This window comes from Macaca thibetana, chromosome X, assembly GCF_024542745.1.
Source record: "Macaca thibetana thibetana isolate TM-01 chromosome X, ASM2454274v1, whole genome shotgun sequence".
Taxonomy (NCBI): Eukaryota; Metazoa; Chordata; class Mammalia; order Primates; family Cercopithecidae; genus Macaca; species Macaca thibetana.
The window spans coordinates 32,397,941-32,418,285 of record NC_065598.1 but is presented as its reverse complement, the minus strand read 5'-3'; the positions used below and the strand labels follow the sequence as shown (position 1 = coordinate 32,418,285).

The window sequence follows — 20,345 nt, the reverse complement described above, 5'->3', positions numbered from 1 at the left end:
GGGAACGTGGTGGCGCCTGAAAGCTCAGAGACACAAGGAACCACAGAGCCCCAAAGAGGGTGTTATAGCATGTCACAGCCCTGGCTTGAGGAGCCCCAAGGTCTGGGCTCTGCAAAGGGCCATGGCTCTTCTCTCTTTCTCATTGCCCACAACATGGTGAGCAGGGGGCATATCTCAGCCCTGTTTGTGTTACAGCTCTTTTGTCCTGCCATTCAGCAGGTCCTGAGTTCTTGTCCCACATCCAGGAAGAATGAGGTACACAGACAACTGGAGGGTGAGCAACGTGGAAAGGAGCTTCATTGAGTGAGAGAACAGTTCTCAGGAGACCCATGGTGGGTAGCTCCGTTCCACAGGCAGATCATCCCAGGTAGTGTCCAGCTCTTAGTAGAGAGGAGACCCATGGTGGGTGGCTCCTTTATGCAGGCAGGTCATCCTGAAGAGTCAAGGAGACCCAAAATAGGTAGCTCCTTCCTGCAGCTGGTAGTCCCAATGTCTAAGTTTGTCTGAGTCCAGGGTTTTTATGGGCTCAGAAGGGAGGAGGTATATGCATATTGGTCCATGGACACCCATGGATAGGTCCAGAAAAGCACCATAAGTTCTCAATCCGGGCCACAAACTCCACCCAGAACTGGCAGCCCAGCCCCCAGGCTTCAGGCCATTCCTGGCTTGAAGGAGGGGTTTCTCCTTGGACCTGCCCCATTCTGCCTGGGAGCCAGTCTGCCTCCTGCCACCATCAACATGCCATCCATGGAGCCCAGGCAGTTTATGCCAAGGGGTACCTGCAGGCCCATACTGAGCTACCCTCAGTTTCCACTCAGCCTCTCTCTCTCATGCTTATCAGTGCCCAAAGTCCAGAAGGTCCCAAGGCAGCAGGGGGCTGGCATGTGAGCACTGTCCCTAGTACACACATAACCAGTCAGATTTCGACAACACCCAGGCTCAGCCGCAACTTTGCTTCTCTCAGGAGCCAGTGCAGGGAGCGAGGAGATGCCAGGTTGTGGGAGCAGACACTTCTGAGCATGTGGAGGCAGGGGGACTTCCCAGGCCCTCAAGAGCACAGGAATGCCGAGGTCCAGAGCTGTGGCTGGGTGGCTGCAGCTGCACCTGGGAGCATGGGGTCTCACCCTGCCAACTGAGCAGGGAACAGGGCTCCTGCCTGTTTCTGGCCCTTGGTGGCTCCACAAAGTACACAGCCCTGGCCACGCCTCCCTTGCTGCTGCTGGCATCTCCGCTGCTCCATACAGGCTGCTGCTGCCATCATAAGGGAAGATGGTGGAGGTGGGTAGAGTTTCTAGAATGGATAAATGGTAAATCAAGAGAGCATGGTTTAAAAAAACCTGCATGAAAAAAGACTGTAAAATGAACATAAAGAAAGCCTTTTGTTCTAGGGAGATAACTGTTTCTAATAAAGAAAGAACCAGAAACATGGTTAAGCCCTTAGCTTATAGAAGATGCTCTAATGAAAATATCTTCCAGAGAAAAAGCAAAGCCGTTAAATCCCTATTTTTAGATATGTTATTCGGTACAAGTTAAAAGTTGAGAGCCAACTATAGATGTATTGAAGGTCTGTATGGTCATAAACCAGGAGAATTTCTGGTCATATAAAATCCATTTGAATTATTTTGTTAAAAGACTTTAATATTGAATTTACTTCCTAACATTTTGGAGAATTAACAGTATATGAAAAGAATGAGGCCAGGTGCAGTGGCTCACACCTGTAATCCCAGCACTTTGAGAGGCTGGAGAGGTAAGATTGCTTGAGCCCAGAAGTTCAACGATTAGCCTGGGCAACATAGCAAGACTATCATACTGTATTTTGATTTTCCTTAAAAAAAAAAATTACAAAAATGTATAAAGACAGGGTGTATTAGGGTTCTCCAGAGGAACAGAGCCAACTAGATGGATGGATGGATAGATGTGTATATGCATATATAAAATATATATTTAGGAGTTTATCATGGAGAATTGGCTCACATGATTACAAGATGAAGTCCCATGATACGCCATCTGCAAGCTGGGAAAAGAGAGAACCTAGTAGCCTGGTGCAGTCCAAGTCCAAAAGCCTCAAAACCAGACAAGTTGACAGTGCAGCTCTCAGTCTGAGGTCAAAGGCCTGAGAGCCCCTGGGAGATCACTAGTGCAAGTCCCCAAGTCCAAAGACTGAAGATCCTGGAGTCTGATGTCCAAGGGCAGGAGGAGAGGAAGCTACCTGCCCTGCAAGGCATGGGAAGAGAGTGAGTGAACTTACCAAGCAAGCTACTTTATCCCTCTTCTGCTGGCTTCATTCTAGTCTAACTGGCAGCTGATTGGGTGGTGCCCACCCACATTGAGGGTGGGTCTTCATCTCCCGGTTCACTGGTCCACATGTCAGCCTTCTTTGGCTACACCCTCACAGACACACCCAGAAGAAACAATACTTCATCAGCAATCTAGGCATCCCTCAATTCAGTGAAGTTGACCCATAATATTAACCATCACAACAAGTATTCTATTTTCAAGAAGGAAAACCTGGAAAACACAATTTTGGATCAGATTATTAAACATAAGGCCAGGCACACTGGTACGGTTTCTCACTCATCTCATGAAGTTAATAAACATGTTTATTGCCTGAAGGAATAATTTTTGCAGGTGAGATAGTTTTCTAAGAACTGAACTACATTGGCTAAAATCGAGTCATGAAAACCAACTTTATATCAGACGACATGAAACAGTTTATAGAAATACTTTGTGGTATTAAGACAAATTATTTTGTTAGACTTATTAAATTGGCTGATCCAGTGGAATGGAATGAATATAAGGTATTTTGATTTTCCTAAAGGTTTTAGCGAAGCCTCCCTGTGATATGTTTGTTGGTAAGATGAGTCTTTCTTTCTCTATGAGGGTTGGTGGATGAGTCTGTGTTTTAATATATTCCTTCCTAGTATCTGACTTACGTGCTAGAGCATTTGACTGAAAATGATTATACACCTTTATTCAACCTGCAGTGTCGGAAAATTCTGGGGAAGGAAGCCATTTGAGGGTTTAGCTGGGGCTCTGTGCAAAGTGTGCCCCTGTAGGGGTGATTAATGGAATATTTCTCCTCCCATATTAGAAGGTTTATAGCTATGTCCTCAGGAGTTAGAATATCATATACAAATGTTACATCCTAATCTTTTAAGTCAGAAAAATCATGTTTATAGTTTGAAATGTTGCTGCTTTTTAAAAACACGAGTAGTATAAATCAATTGAATTAGTTTGAGATAAAAAGGGTCTGACTTCCCATCTATAGATATAAATGTAAATATATACAAATGTAAGTGTATAAAAACACATGTAATTTTGTCTATATATGAATATATGTATAAATGTATAGTTAAATTTCTATACATCTCTATGTACATTTGTATATATACACATATGTATATCTTTGTGCATGTGTATATGTATATACATGCATATACATAAAAAAGCACATATGAGGAAGAGTGCACATGCTTTGAAACAAGCTTGATATTAAGAAGGATGATACAGGTTCTTAGTTAATGCAATCACAGACTGTGATATAGTGTCTAGATTATAAGAACTAGTAATTACACTCTATGCTGGCTGGTTTGAATACACTATATTTTAGGCCCACGATTGGTACTCTGTCTTAGCTGGATTTTCTCAGATGGCAACATCCTGTGAAGAATACTTGTAGAATGGGTGGTTATTTAATTAAAAAATAACTAATCAGAGAGAAATGGCACATGAGCACTATTGTCATGCAAAAGGAAGGCACTTTCTCTCTTTTTTTTTTTTTTTTAAATGTCGTAATATCAGAAACAGACAGAAGTTGATAACTCTGGATGTCTTCTGCTCAGATCTTTCCTGAGTCCATTTTCTTCTAATTATCTTCTGGATGTATCCTTGAAGTCCAAACAACATTTCAAACTCAACAAGATGAAACTTAACTCATTGTACATTGCCTTCCTTTAAACCTGCTTTCCTTACTGAATTTCTTACTTTTGTTATTGCAGTAGCATTTATCATGACACCTGTACCAGAAAACTGGAGTCATCCCAAATCATCCCTGTCCTTTCCCTTAGGAGCCCTTTGCATGCGATGTCAAAATATTTCTTAACCGTATCTTGTATGTATTATTTTATCTTTGTTCCTGTCAACATTTGTCAAGGTAAAGGCCATATCATAAACACCCAAAGTCCTTGCCTTCAGTCTTACTGCTCTTCTCCATATTGAAGTCAGTGTGGGTCCCCAAGAACCCATTTAATCATTTCTCCTTTGCTTAAAATCCTGAGTCACTTTCCATCCTCTGCAGATTCTGGTATTTGGCCTACAGGGTATTTGATTACCTGACTCCTACCCTTCTCTCTAGACTTGTCTCATGTTATCTGCTTTATGTCCCTCAACCTGCGTTTGATTCATACAAGCTGTTTCTGATACCCTGTATGTTACCACCTCTTTGCACATACCACCTGGTTTAAACAGATGACTCTGCTTCACAAGATCTGCTTTGATGATTTCATCTATGTATAGAAAACTCATTTCAAGTTTTCCTCCATGAAATTGGCCACTTTACCTAGTGATGACTACTACCTCTTTGTACCATGTCTGTATAATAACTATGCCTGTTTGTGTACCTATCATACACTTTTGCAGTTAATACTGCTGTGCTTTATTCTTTTATTAGAATCTCAGTTCCATGAGATCTGTCTTACACATTTTTGCATGCATTCTCAGATATAAGTAATCAGTAACTCTTGTTAGATAACTGAATGAACCTATGAGCAGATGGTTGGATATAATTCCAAGAAAGAATTTTTGACTTAAAAGGGGGATCTTTTTGTTGTAAGGCAATTAGGAGAAACTCTACAAATAGACCCTTCCTGCTCTGTTGCTTATCTACAGTATGCCTTTGAGCAAGCCACTTAACCATTCTTGGCTTTAGTTTCTCCATCTTTAATATGAGGATTGTATTAGAACCTACATTATGGGATATCTGTAAAGGGTAAAAAGGTAGTTGAGAAGCTAAAACGTTTAAAAATCACTGAAACATAGTAAGCAATAATAATATTAGTTACTATTATTATCATCACCCCAAAGCCTTCTTACAGTGGAATAAGAGTTGTGGAAACTGGCAAGCTATTCTTCATAATATTTAGCACAAACCAGAATCTCTCGTTCAAGTATGTTTTAAAAGAGATGACATACTGAGTGGGAAGTTAGACTTGATGACCTCCAATGTCCCCTCCAATACAGGTGGAGTGCAAGAAAATAAAAGGAAATGCTGCCCAATCTTATCTAGTAGAAGCATAATTCTCCCTCATTCTGTAGAGAACTTCAGATTTAAAAAGCATGATTCTCAAAATTACTTTCATAAGAAAACACAATCTGAATGTAATGGCAAACTAGAAGTCAAACACTACATTCTGCCAATCATTTTGACCAGCAATGATAATTTTCAAAGGTAACATCTGGATAAGTGGACAATAAGAAGGACAGACATTTAATGGTAACATCTTTTTGGACACTGATGTTAGTGTCGTTAATAGTTTTAACTTGTGAAACGTATCACACAGGTTCCAAAGGGAATGTGCTATATCTCAGTTACAAAGAGAATGTTAAAATAACAAAGACAGTCACTTGGAAAGAAAATGGTATACTGTGAAAGGTAGTTGTTCAGAAAGACGATAAAGTCTGATTTTCTCTCATAGCCTAAATGTCACTTAGGTAACGAAAAGTCTTTATAGTACATATCTTTGGGATAGTATGAGAAAGAAATTTTACAGAATGTTGGCCCTATCAAATTAAGAAATAGAAGTTATTTAGGAAGAGGAACATGGTTGAAATATTTTGATGTTTCACTCACGTCCTAATTTTGTATTTGGTGAATTAAACACATTAAAAAAAAAACTGTAAATGTGATGAAAATAATCCACAAAGCTAAGCATCAACAGTTGTTGCCCATGAAGCAATAATTATAATGAGTAGCTGGTTTATTATTTTTCAGGAGTTTTACATACTTTGTATGTAATGTCACCCCTATATCACAAATGAGAAAACCAATGCATAATGAAGTTAAATCCAAGTTCATATAGCTTGCAGGTGGCAAGGCTGACACTGGTATTCAGATGTGTGACACCTCAACCTGGGATTTCTCCTAATCTCTCAAATTCATAGTAGAAAATTGCTATGTGACCTTGAGAAAATTATGTGATTTTTTTCAGTTTCAGTTTACTAATCAGCAAAGGGGGAATGCAGAAGCCTATCTAACAAAGTAATGTATTTGTACCTGTAAATTTAACTTGTTCATGCAAATACTCTCTATCTGTATAAAATGCAATATATTCATATATATGAATATATATAGCATTTGCATGAATGAGTTAAATTTACAGGTACAAATATATATAATATAAACATATATATATTTATTTTAGCACCTGTCACACTCAATTTCAATAGTATATACATATTTTTCTCTTCTAGAATAACAGTTCTAGAAGAGACCAGTTTATATATATATAGTTTATATATATAAGCAGTTTATATATATTACCACCTGTCACACTCGATTGCATTAGTATATAAAAATTTTTTTTCTAGAACAACACTGTTCAATAAGGAAGTTGCTATACACATTTGGCTATTTTGAGCACTTGAATGGTGACTAGTATGCTTGAGGAACTGGATTTTTAATTTTATTTACTCAAATATAAAATGGCATATCATTCAGTTATTAGAAAACTTTTGAGCATGTTTTGAACAGCTTTGATATGTGCATTTTTTCAACTGCACATTGTATCAAGTGTAAATAAATGTTAAATATTCTAATGAAATTTGAACATGCAAAGCCAATGTACTGTAAGTATACGGTTAACGCTGAATTTCAATTTATGTTAATACATGGTCTGTTGTAATACATTTGGCCAATAGGGTGTTAGGTAGATTTGAAAGAACACAATGTCTAGATTACTCCATCTGTTCTCTCTTCCGACTTTGATTTATGAGCTGAACAATAAATTATCTCATGGTAAAATTATCAAATGAAGCTCAAAGATAATAGTGGTCACAATACTTACCATACAAAATTACAGGAGAAATATAAGCAAGTATTCTGGAACAATAATTTTTTTTTTTTTTTTTTTTTTGAGATGGAGTCTCGCTCAGTTGCCCAGGCTGGAGTGCAGTGGCACGATCTCGGCCCACTGCAAGCTCCGCGTCCCAGGTTCACACCGTTCTCCTGCCTTAGCCTCCCAAGTAGCTGGGACTACAGGCACCTGCCACCAAGCCCAGCTAATTTTTTGTATTTTCAGTAGAGACGGGGTTTCACCATGTTAGCCAGGATGGTCTCGATCTCCTGACCTCGTGATCTGTCCTCTTTGGCCTCCCAAAGTGCTGCGATTACAGGCGTGAGCCACCATGCCCAGCCAGTAATATTCTTTATGAATGCAAGTATTAATACATTTACAAAAATTTTTAAAGTGTATTGATACATAATATTTCTACATACTTATAGAGTACATGTGATATTTTGTTACATGCATGGAATGTATAAATGATAAATACTTGAGGTGATAGATAACCTTAATACCCTGAGGTATTTATCATTTCTATGTGTTGGGAACGTTTCAAATCCTGTCTACTAGTTATTTTGAAATATACACTGTTGTATCTAATTATATAATCATCCTACTCTGATATCGAACATTAGAACTTATTCCTTCAATCTAAGTGTATGTACCCATTAAACAACCTCTCTTCATTCCATCTGCACACCCTTACCAGTCCCTGGTATCTATCATTCTAATCTCTAGCTCTATGAGATCAAATTTTTTAGCTCCCACATACGAGTGAGAACATGTGGTATTTTGTCTTTCTGTGCCTGCTTATTTTATTTGTAATAATGACCTCCAGTTCCGTTTATGTCATTGCAAATGGCTTTATTTCATTCCTTTTTATGGCCAAATAGCATTCCACTATGTATATATAACCTGTTTTCTATTTATCTGTTGATGGTCTCTGAAAAAAATGTAAACTTTATGGCCCTTTTTAAATTGAAGTATCAAGCAAAGTACGTAAGTTATAATTACAGCTTAAAGACTTATTACAGAAGTAGCATACCATGATTCCACATCCAGAAAAAGATAGTATGTTACCAGCAACCAGGAAGCCTCCATCTAGCCCTATGGTATCATAAACTCTTCCCACCTCCTCAAAGGTAACATGTATCCTGAGTTCCAATGCTGCAGATTAGTGTTGCTACATTTTTAAGCTGATCTAAATGAAACTTTTATATATGCAGTTTTTAAATGGGCTTTTTTCACTGGATACTATATTTATGAGGTTCACTATATTGCTTATAGCATTACTTCATTAATTTTCATTGCTGGATAAAATTACTTTGTACAAACATACCACATTTTACATATTCTACTGTTCAGAAAATTTGGGGTGTTTCCAGTTTGGAAGCATTAAAAATAATTCATCTATGAACATAAATTATACATATATTTTTGCATATATGTGTAAGCTTTTGTGTTAGGTATGTACCTAAGAATAGAATTTCTTAACCATTGGGTATATGCGTATTTAGCTTTCAAGATATTAACAAAGGGTTTTCCAAAGTTGTGTAAATTCATATTCTCACCAGTAGTAAATGAACGTACAAACTGCTTCATATGTTCTTGAATACTTGGTTATTAAACTTTTTAATTTGAGCCTTTCTGGTAGCTGTAAAATGTCATCTCTCATTTTTCAGTTGTATATGCTGATGACTAATGAAGTTGAATACCATTTCAGTTGTTACTGGCCATTAAAATGAACTCTTCCGTGAAATGCCTATTTTTCTACTGGATTTTCTATATTTCTCTTAGTGATTTATTTTAGTTTAAAATATATATATTCTGGATATTCTTTGTTTATCTCTATTACATTTTTCTTTTTGAGTGGGTACCTTTTTACCCCTTAATGATACATTTTTTCATAAACGGAAGTTTAAATTTAACATATTTCACTTCAGTATTTTCTGTTATGTTTAGTGTACTTTTGTCCTCAGTTTAAAAATAACACTGTCTACTTTAAAATTCTGAAGCTATGGTCCTGGGTTGCTATATAGGAACTTTTTGTTTTACCTTTCGTATTATGATCCACCTATTATTACAAGTATGAGAAAGGGATGAATGTCCATATTTTCCCATATAGATCCAACTGAAACAACAAGTTGACACTGTAGAATGTTGAAGAAAGGATGGTCTTACTGCAAAGCTTTTCAATAAGATCATCCTTTCCTCAATATTCTATGGTGCTGTCTTTGACAAAAATATTGTAAATAAAATGCCTATACATGCATGGATCAGTTTTTGGACTCTCATCAGTTTTATTTCTCTACTTGCCTATCCTTACGCTAATACCACATTGTCTTAATTACTATAGCATTATAATAAATTTTAATATCTGATAACATTTTTTTTTTGAGATGGAGTTTCGCTGTTGTTGCCCAGGCTGAAGTGCAGTGGCGAGATCTTGGCTCAGTGCAACATCCGCCTCCCTGGTTCAAGCAATTTTCCTGCCTCAGCCTCCTGAATAGCTGGGTTTACAGGTGCCCACCACCATGCCTGGCTAATTTTTTTGTATTTTGAGTAGAGACAGAGTTTCACCATGTTGGTCAGGTTGGTCTTGAACTCCTGACCTCAGGTGATCCACCAGTCTTGGCCTGCTAAAGTCTTGGGATTACAGGCATGAGCTACCACGCCTGGCCTGTATCTGGTAATATTGTAAAAGAAAACTTGCGCAGGCAGTTAAACAGACAAGAAAGACTTTATTCAAGACTACAGAAATACATGGATCAAGACTATTGCCATAGGGGAGAGAGATGGAAATCATTTCCAATGAAAGAAAGGCAGGAGAGATTTTAAGCACTGGGGAGAGCTAGTAGAAAACTACTGGAAGATGTTACGGGGTTAGAATGGTGATTAGGCCATCTATGATTGTTAATTGGCACTTAATGAAGTTAAGCTCCTACCCTCCCACAGAGACTGGGAGATAGGTGTGCTATCATTAACAATTACATTTCAAAGAGATGGCTCCTAGGTCCTTGAGAAAGATATTCCTGGGTTGTAGAAGATTTACATCTCAAAGAGGCAGAGAATATGTTTATGGTTGCAAGTTTTCTTAAAGAAAGTTTTATGTATATATATTATATATAATATATATAAATATATATAGTTGCTCTAAGAAAAGAGAGGTCAGGAGCCTACAGTTAAATAAAAACCTGTCTAGTGTTTAGTTACATTAAGTTTGTTTTGGTCAGTTGGTCAATAAAAGCCATTTTATTTTCTTCCGTTTTAAAGATTATCTTGACTGCTTTTGGCCGTTTCGATCTCCATATGAATTTTAAAAACAGCTTGTGAACCCTGCCCCCAAAAAGAATCTGTTGTGGTTTTAATTGGATTTCATCTATTCTCTGGATCAACTTGTGCAGAATTAGCATTTTAATCACATAAAGTCTTTCAATCCATGAACATGGAATAGCCTTTCATTTAGTTAGGCCTTTATTTTCTCTCAGTAATGTTTTATAGTTTTTTTTGAGACGGAGTCTTGCTCTGTCACCCAGGCTGGAGTGCAGTGGCGCGATCTCCACTCACTGCAAGCTCCGCTTCCCGGGTTTATGCCATTCTCCTGCCTCAGCCTCCCATGTAGCTGGGACTACAAGTGCCCACCACTGCGCCCGGCTCATTTTTTTTTTTTAATGTATTTTTAGTAGAGACGGGGTTTCACCGTGTTAGCCAGGATGGTCTCGATCTCCTGACCTCGTGATCCGCCCGTCTCGGCCTCCCAAAGTGCTGGGATTACAGGCGTGAGCCACCGCGCCCGGCCGTTTTATAGTTTTTAAAGTAAGGACTCTTAAACTTCCTCTAAAATGTATTTCTTGGTTTTTTAATATTTTTACTGCTATGAATATATTTTTGAAATTTCATTTTCTATTTATGCCGATATGAAGAAATACAATTGATTTTTTCTTGTATCCAGAGACCTTGCTACATTTACTTAATAATTTGAATACATTGTCTATAGTATTATTCAGATGTACATATATAGGTTGTTTTTGAGTAATGACAGTTTTCTTTCTCCTTTTCCAGTTATTTTTCAGATTATTTTTTTTCCCTGACATATTGTACTGTATAAATACTCTAGTACAATGGGAATATTGTGGATATTTATTTCTCATTTTAAGTCTCAGAGACAAGACCTTTAATAAATCATCATTAAGTATGATCTCTCCTGTAGGTTTGTTATCGATACCTTCTGTTCTTAATATTCTAAGAGGTTTTATTACTGGATGCCAAATTTTACATATTTTTCCAGAATCATTTGAGATGGTCATATTTTGTTTTCTTATTTATTCTGCTATATGTCAAATCACATTGCTTGGTTTTCTAATGTTAAAGCCTTTCTTCCTGAAATGAACTAAACCTGGATAAGACGTATAATCTTTTTTGTGTATTGCTAGATTTTCTTTGATGCATAGGTATTCCTTTATGTCCATGAAAATGGCCTGCTATTTTCCTTTCTTGTGATATACTTGCTAGGTTTAGGTACCTGATTATGCAGGCTTGGGAACTTGCTTCATAACTGGAATGTGCAAATGGGAAAGTTTTAAATTAACGTTTTTTTATGTATTTAATACGCATAAAAATGTCCATTTTTAATTGGAATTTCAAAATTGCGTATTTCCAGATTTTCCATTTTGGAGTCAGCTTGAATCATTTGTGTTTTTCTAGGAATTGGTCTATTGCATCTAAAATTACAGATGTATCCAGATAAAGTTCTATTTAGTCCCTATGGTATTTAATAGTATTTTATTAGTTAGCATTGTTTGAAATTGAGAAAAATGTGACATGAACAAAGAATTTCTAACCTCTCTGGAGAAAGCAAATGATCTAATGATCGTCAGTCTGTTTTTCTACATAGTAACCAGAGCAGGAGTCAAGTTGCCCTGTTCTTTCCAGCACAGACTCTTCATTTAGCCGCAGTCCCCATTACTACCCATTCTCTTACACCTACATTATTTTATGCATTTTATTAGATATGTACGTTAGAATTTGTGATTTCTTGTGGATGAAAAGTTGTGATGTCAAGATGTGGCATGAGACATAGAGGGATATTTATTTTCTATGCCCTTACTTTTAAATAAGATACCTATTGGAGCCTGGACTCAGTGGCTGATGCCTGCAATCCCAGCAGTTTGGGAGGCTGAGGTGGGCAGATCACTTGAGGTCAGGAGCTTGAGACGAGACTGGCCAACATGGTGAAACCCTGTCTCTACTAAAATACAAAAATGAGCCAGGTGTGGTGCCTCACACCTGTAATCCCAGCTACTTGGGAAACTGAGGCACAAGAATCCCTTGAACTTGGGAGGTGGAGGTTGCAATGAGCCCAGATCGTGCCACTGCTCTCTAGCCTGGGGGACAGAAAAAGACTCTGTCTCAAAAAAAGAAAAAGAAAAGAAAGATACCTATTGGAATATGACCTGGTGTTTAAAAATGTAAAGGTAAAAGATTTCAACTCTTGTACAAAACATAAGCTTTATCAACTATAGAAAAAATGCAAACAAAATTATAATTTTGTGTCCTTCTAAAATGTTTAACTTTGTTCTATATTAAAATTCTGTCATGCTCCAGATTTATCACATCTGGAATAAAGGCTGGTTTTTCTATTGACTGAGCTCTAAAGTCTTACTATCACAAGTATCTCAATAATTCATCACAGTTTTAAGAGCACTTTCACATTTACTGATCTATCTGACCCTAGCAGTTACCTGGCCAGGAGAGTCGGTACTATTATCTCCATTTCACTGGTGAGAAAACTAAAGCACAGCAAGATTGAGTTTGTTCACAGATGTTATGAAGTTGAACAACAGTAGAACTGAAGTGAGAATGCAAGAAGTTTATATTTTATGTAATGGTTAGCAGATTCAAAGATCCAAAAAGATGATTCTAAGTCAAAAATTGGGGGGAAAAGCCACCTATTGATAACTACAGTGGGTAGTATTCAGCTTTGGAACATTTGTGCAAGACATGAACCTCAAAGGTAAGGAGCCCACCTCAACGAGCTCAGAGTCTGCGAGGTATAAAATGATAAAGAAGAGGAAACCTACTGGTACCAAGGAATGCCTGGGAATGTGATGAATGCTGAAAAGAAGACTGTTATGCTGGAATGCTCCTTAGAACTCCTGCTCTTTATTTTCTGGCATCCCAACTGAATAGACTGGTGGGAGCTGGAGAGTACAGAGTTTATTAAGCTGCCAAAAAAACATTAAATAATATCCTGCAAATAATAACAGCAGTGAAAACAACAAAAAGGCTTTTCCAGATTTATTCATTAGCACTTTGTATACTCATACAAATAAATGATATATGAAACTGACTGAAATAGCGTAGAGAAGAACATGCTTCTTCAAGTTAAAATCTCACTACACTTTGAGCACAATTGCAAAGGCAGAATTTAATTAACAACTCAGTCATATTTACCTTTTAAAAATAAATCCTGGCAAAGGCCACATGTTCTTAATCTGGAAGTACAAGTATTTTCTGACGTTTTATGATTAAACAAATATAGAGTTACAATATCAAATGTTTTTGAATCAAATTATAAGCTTCAAATCCTTGTCAAGCAGATTAGATAAAATGTTAAATCTAGTCAAACTTCTGCTAAAACAAAATATGAAAGGACTCCAAAGGGATTCAGCATCCGGATATCTCACTGTAGGTTGTGTAGCACAAATTAGAAGGCATATCTTTTATAATGAATGCTCTACTGAGTGAATACCATTATGAACGAGCAGGAACTTGTAGCCAAATGGATCTGAGGTCAAATCCCAGACACTCAGTACTGTGACTTCTGTGACCTTAGACAAGTTACTTAACCAATCTGTCAGTTTCCTCATCCGTAACCTGCTCCTTTGGAAGTGACAGCTAAAAGTTCCTTGAGTTCAGACACAAGATTATTACAGGATCATTTAAATAGAAGTAAGAATTATACTTTCAAAAAAAAACTTCCAGTCATTGTTTCATAACTCATCAAAATATGTTTATCTGCCCTGTACCATATGTTAGTGAAGATATAAGGTACACCATTTTATAGTATGTTGCTCCAGTTAAGTTTGTAGAAGCGTGTAAAACTGAGAACCAAACCATACCCTTGCTAAACGCTATTCAGTAGGACTCTGCCACATTTCTAGCCTCGTAATGGATTTTTGTTGTTTTCAGTGGTTTTTGATGTGATTTCCATTTTACCATCAGTAAGATTAAATTGCTTATACTTTTTAACTGCATAGTTGTTGATAAAGTAAGAAGGAAAAATCAAGAAATAAGTGATTTTCAGAAGGCTCATTACACACAAAATTCATTTAGTGGAGGAGTGTATTATAGGGTCTTAACCTACAATAAAATAAGATGGGTTGGTTTTGGTCTCTCTCTTTTATAAAGCCCTGTTGCTGATGCATTGTGTGGTCCATGGCACATAATTGTTTCCACCTTAGTGGATATGTGCCTGGGAGCACTCTATATCTTAATGCCAATACTGATGGGCACAGTTTAGGTTTCATATTCTGTCCCTGGTTCCCATAAATTCAAGGGTCACCATACTTAAGATTTACTTCCCAGGCTTGTCAAATTTTCCTCAGTTACCTTTATCCAAATGTTTTTTTAGTAGCCATATTTCACTTTTGCATTGAAATGGCAACTCAACCAAACAAAGGAATTCAGATGAGAAATGCCCTTGGCACATATAACAATATGAGATGTGAATTAAATGGGAGGAAAAAATCCTCCCCATTGTGGATCTGAGCATGGACGATAATGGAGTTGTGATTTAGTCCATGAAAATATGTTAGACAAAGTGAGCTGACCTTTAGCTTCACTTACTGCTGAGACAAAATGAGAACATAAATAAAAATTAACTTCTTTTACCATTTTGTGAGAGTTTATAATTCATTGGTTTTACATTTATGTGTATAATGTTGATCTAGCTCTATAAAAATGTGCATTATTGCTAAAAGCTCAAGGGATTCCTGTACGTAAATAGAAACTCAGAGAAACACTGAGTTGAAGTTGCATATTTTTTTTTCTCTAGAGAAGAGGTTTCTAATCCTAATACAGTGGTTCTTTAAAAAAATATATTAGCCCCATTTGATCCAATTTCTTACACTTGTCTAGCAATTTTGTTAAAGCCATTCAGGCAAACCAGCATCTTTGAGTGATTCTAGAGCTGAGGGATAGTCTTTCAATTGTTTTGCTTCATTCTTTGTAATTCAAATTAACGCCAATATTGCTAAGCAATAAATAGGTAAATCCATAAATTTAAGCACTTTGCGTACATCTATTTATACTTGTACATATGACATCACAAAAATGTATGGGCAGATGTGTACAACGTATGAGCAAGTAATTTCTATTTCACTTATCTACTTACACTGAGATCAGTAGAAAGCACTATGCCCACATTGCTACAGAAGTGACTTAGTTTCAGTTCATTGAGTATTTTCTAAGAGTAACATAGGTTTAAGCAATAGAATATGTTACTAAAGGATATGTAAAGGATATGTATGCTCTCTTGTGTTGGAAACCTTTAAAGAATATACTTGAAGACTAAACATCTATTTGTAAAGATCTAATGGGTGCCTTTCTAGAGTGAATACAGTAAAACAGATGACCCTTGGCAGTTCTTAGATTTGATGTAAGAACCATGATCAAGCAAAATGTAAACAACGACCAACTCTTAAATAACTTGTTTGAAATCAATAATACTTTCCAATACATACTCTTGTTTAGTATTTGCAATTCTTTAAGGGGTTGGTATTATTTTCTTTGACAGACATTTAGACACGTATTTCTTGGAAAAGAATCCATCTCTCTTAAATGTCTTTTGTATTACTCCTTTGTCAGGGCTATCATTAAAAAATAACATGGACTAGTGGCTTAAACAATAAAAATTTATTTTCTCACCATTCTGGAGGCCAGAAGTTCAAGACCAAGGTACTGGCAAGGGTCGGTCTCTTGTGAGGCCCCTGTCCTTGGCTTGCAGATGAACGCCTTGTTCCTGCGTCCTCATGTGGGGTCTCCTCTGTTGTACACATCCCTGGTGTTTTGCTGTGTCCAAATGTCCTCTTCTCATAAGGATACCCATCATATTGGAATAGAGCAACTTTAATAGACTCATTGTAACTTAACGTCTATTTAAAGTCACTATCTCCAGATATGGGCACATTCTGATATAGTAGGTGGGGCATAGGGCTTCAACATGGATTTCAGGGGACACTATTCAGCCTGTAACATCTTCTGTTTATATTTGGCATATCCAGATAGTTGATACATATTTGTTATATAGTAAATTAATTACCAATGAATGAATGCATTGATGGCTATCATTAACTGTAAGCTAAATATTAGCTGAATCACAAACTTTCTCCGATAAATTATCAAAATTATCTATAATCATTATTTGGATACAAAGGACACTTTTAGTGGTATTTTTTAAATAGTTGTCTTAAATAGGTTGCCTGTATACCCAAAAGAGTGTTTACAGCAATCCCTCCCTCCCTCCCTTATCCATGGTTTTGCTCTCCTTGGCTTCAATTACTGGCAGTCAGCCATGGTCAGAAAATATTAAATGAAAAATTCCAGAAATAATTCATAAATTTTAAATTGCATGCCGTTTTGAGTAGCATGAGGAAGTCTTGTGCCATCCCACCTGTGTCCCACCCAGGACTGAATCACCCCTTCGTCCAGCGTCTTCATGCTGTCAATGCTACCCGCCCGTTACTTATTCCCTGTCTAGGTTCTTAGATTCACTGTCATGATCCTGCAGTGCTTGTGTTCAAGTCACCCTTGTTTTACGTAGTCATGGCCCCAAAGTGCAAGAGTAGTTATGTTGGCAGTTCACATATGCTAAAGGAAAACTGTAAAGGGTTTTTCTTTATGTGAAAAGGTGACAGTTCCCAACTTAATAAGGCAAAAAAATCATTTGCTGGGGTGGCTCACAATCTGTGGTAAGAACAAATCTATCTGTGAAATTGTGAAGAAAGAAAAATTCATAAATACTATGTATAGGGTTTTGTAGTAGCTGCAGTTTTAGGCACCCGCCTGAGGATTTTGGAGCATATCCCATGCGGATAAAGGAGAACTACCATATTAGTTTTTTGTGACTCATTCAGTGAACACAACTGCAATATTACATGCATCACATTAATACATCTCAGAGTTTCAATAAATGTGAAAATCTTATGCAACCTAGAATAGGAGATCTTTATTTGGATTTGTATTCCCACTAAAATCAATTATACATTTCTACCTATGGGGTTACAGGCTTAAAATACTGCTTCAGTGGACACTATATGTCTTGTAGTACTAGAGAGAAGATGCTGTATGTACTTGGAAGTCTCTATTTTGTTTGTGAATATGATGCTATAGCTTGAGTTTGCCCCTTCTTCCATTGACTGTCGTCTTTACTAGAGTTGATGGGCCACAATAAATTTCCCACATTTTGACTTTTAAGATCTGCATCATCACATCAGGCAGATGGTGTAGTTTATACTTAAGAGGTAAGATTTTCTCCATTTGAAGCTTTTTTCTGCCACAACTAATCTATTAACCATTTTGTTACTTGCCATTTTACCTGACATGTACTGACAGGGTCACTAGGAAGTTCACTAAAGAAATTCAAGTATGTTTTAGAAAAAACCTACATATACGCATTCGTAATAATTAAATGGTTGAAGTTATTGAATTCATTGATTTAAGGTTGGCACATTTCCTGTGGGTGTCTCACATTACTGAGAGCTATGGCTTTTATTGTAAACATAATTCAAAATAAGTTGAGTAGAAAGTGAAACTACAAAAAATAAAAACCAGTTACATTATGCTGAAAGCAATAACACTGATATTTATGAAGAAAAACTGAAAACTCACTTATGACTGAGCTGCATATAAGTACATGATGATTTTAATACTGTACGAAAATGTTGACTGCCTTCTGTTTATGCGTGTATATTTTTTAAGTGGTGGTAGTTGAAACAATTTAAGAAACGTGACTCTCCAAGTCACTTAGAAATAGGTGGATTAGGGCCAGGTGCAGTGGCTCATGCCTGTAATCCCAGCACTTTGGGAGGCCGAGGCAGGTGGATCACCTGAGGTCAGAAGTTCGAGACCAGCCTGGCCAAGATGGCGAAACCCCGTTTCTACTAAAAATACAAAAATTAGTCGGACATGGTGGCGGACACCTGTAATCTCAGCTATTGGGGAGGCTGAGGCAGGAGAATTGCCTGAACCCAGGAGGTGGAGGTTGCAGTGAGCTGAGATAGTGCCATTGCACTCCAGCCTGGGTGACAAGAGCAAAACTCTGTATCCAAAAAAAAAAAAAAAAAAAAAAAAAATCAGTGGGTTATTTTCATGATGCTAATTTCATTTGCATTGTTTAAATCATGTGTTAATATCCTCTAGATGGGTTAATACACATACATAGTATCAAGTAACATAGAAATTATGAGACTTAGACAATAGGTTTTTCAAAAATATGAGTTATAAACATTTTTCTAGGTCTAATTCTATATAAAATAAAGCATGTCAGTATTTTATGATTTCTAGCTTTAAAGGTCCAACATATATGAGAAAATAAGTTGCTTATTTATGTGAAAAAGTCACAAAAAGTTGAAATTTTAGGCTATAAAGTGCATCATAATGAGGCTGAGCTAAATGCCATTCTTTAAATGCTTCCTTTGCATAGAAAGCATCACAATACGTGTTTTCCTTCCAAAAATCATTGGTAGTTGGTTTATGTTATATATTAAAACTGTGTGTTCTTAGATGTTAGTGACACATTAATGATGTAGTAGTTTTTACTCGGAGATAAGGTTTCTCACTAGAGTAGTTTAAAAACAGAACATTTTAATAATTTTGTAATAATTGAGAAAATTGAAAAATCTACATATGAATAGAGCTTAAGTTACTAATAACTTTCTTCTGCAATCCAAACGGTAGGCAATTCTCATTATGCAAGATTGCTTCAATTAAGAGTCTTTTGAGGTATTCTATTTAGTAGTCAGATTTTTATTCTTTAGAGTGTATTTTCAAACCTAAGGAAGATACACCTTTTACTTGTTCTCATTGCAAAATCCTCTCTAATTCTGTATGTATGTCTTTGTTATCTTACGTTTGCTATGGAGCCATGTTATATAGTGATATAATAACCACTTCATATTGTTTGTATCTTTGCTTTTCTACGAAGGGTACAAGACTTGGTCAGATAAAGACAAAGTCACACCCCTTATTTAAATGTAAGCAGATCAGGAAGAGTGTCCTTTCCAACTTCTAGCATACATAGGAGACTCAAATTAGATACTTTGGCGGATTATTCATGCCATTTTTAATAAAACATAGTTACCAATTGTTTACTGATGCTGTGGTTGATTGTCTCTTCCCCAGGTATTGGGAGATCGATGGGCAAACATCTGCAGGTGGACAGAAGACCGCTGGGTTCTTTTACAAGACATCCTTCTCAAATGGCAACGTCTTACTGAAGAACAGGTGAGTCATGTGTGAGAAACTAGCTGTAAAAGGCATGGGGGGATAATAAATTGGAAAAGTAAAGATTTATGTTTATTTATTCCTTGGAATTCTTTAATGTCTTGCAGTGCCTTTTTAGTGCATGGCTTTCAGAAAAAGAAGATGTGGTGAACAGGATTCACACAACTGGCTTTAAGGATCAAAATGAAATGTTATCAAGTCTTCAAAAACTGGCCGTATGTAACTTCTAGCTTTCAATAGTCTTATAACCCAGTAGTGTATATTATCACTATTATTTAGTCTCTTCTTTGCTATGGAATATTAAATGTTTATTTTTGCTTGGATCATAGATTATTCAAAAATGTCATATTTCTACTTTTCTGAATTAAAATGGGAAAAAACTCTAGCTGGATTTTCAACTTTGTTTTTCAAACAAAGTTGTACTATTGATAAAACACAGCATACCAGAATAAGACTTCAATTAAAGTTAATAAAGTAATACTAAGAAACGTTTGTGAGCCTTTCATAAAGTTCTAAGCAGCATAGTTCTAAAAAAAAAAGAGACTAAAGTTGATTCTCAGAATAATATGTGAGAGATACTAAGTGACGATTATCCTCACATTGATGGAGTTTAACCTTAGTTTATTATAAAGGGATACCTGAGACTAAGTTACTTATAAAATAAAGAGGTTTAACTGGCTCATGGTTCTGAAGGCTGTACAAGAAGCATGACACCAGCATCTGCTCCTGGTAAGGGCCTCAGGAAGCTTACAATCATGGCAGAAGGAGAAGGGGAGCCAGTGT

The 20,345-nt window shown here is 36.6% G+C and overlaps 1 protein-coding gene across 14 annotated transcripts in view; it reads left to right on the top strand.

Annotated features, from left to right (window-relative positions):
- DMD (dystrophin) overlaps positions 1–20,345 on the top strand; it is a 2,269,491-nt gene that overhangs the window by 744,703 nt on the left and 1,504,443 nt on the right. For all 14 annotated transcript variants that reach the window (XM_050777140.1, XM_050777144.1, XM_050777148.1 and 11 more), the window contains 2 exons: positions 19,461–19,562; positions 19,670–19,777. In XM_050777140.1, coding sequence (XP_050633097.1) covers positions 19,461–19,562; positions 19,670–19,777 — 210 coding nt within the window. The remainder of the gene's footprint in view (positions 1–19,460; positions 19,563–19,669; positions 19,778–20,345) is intronic.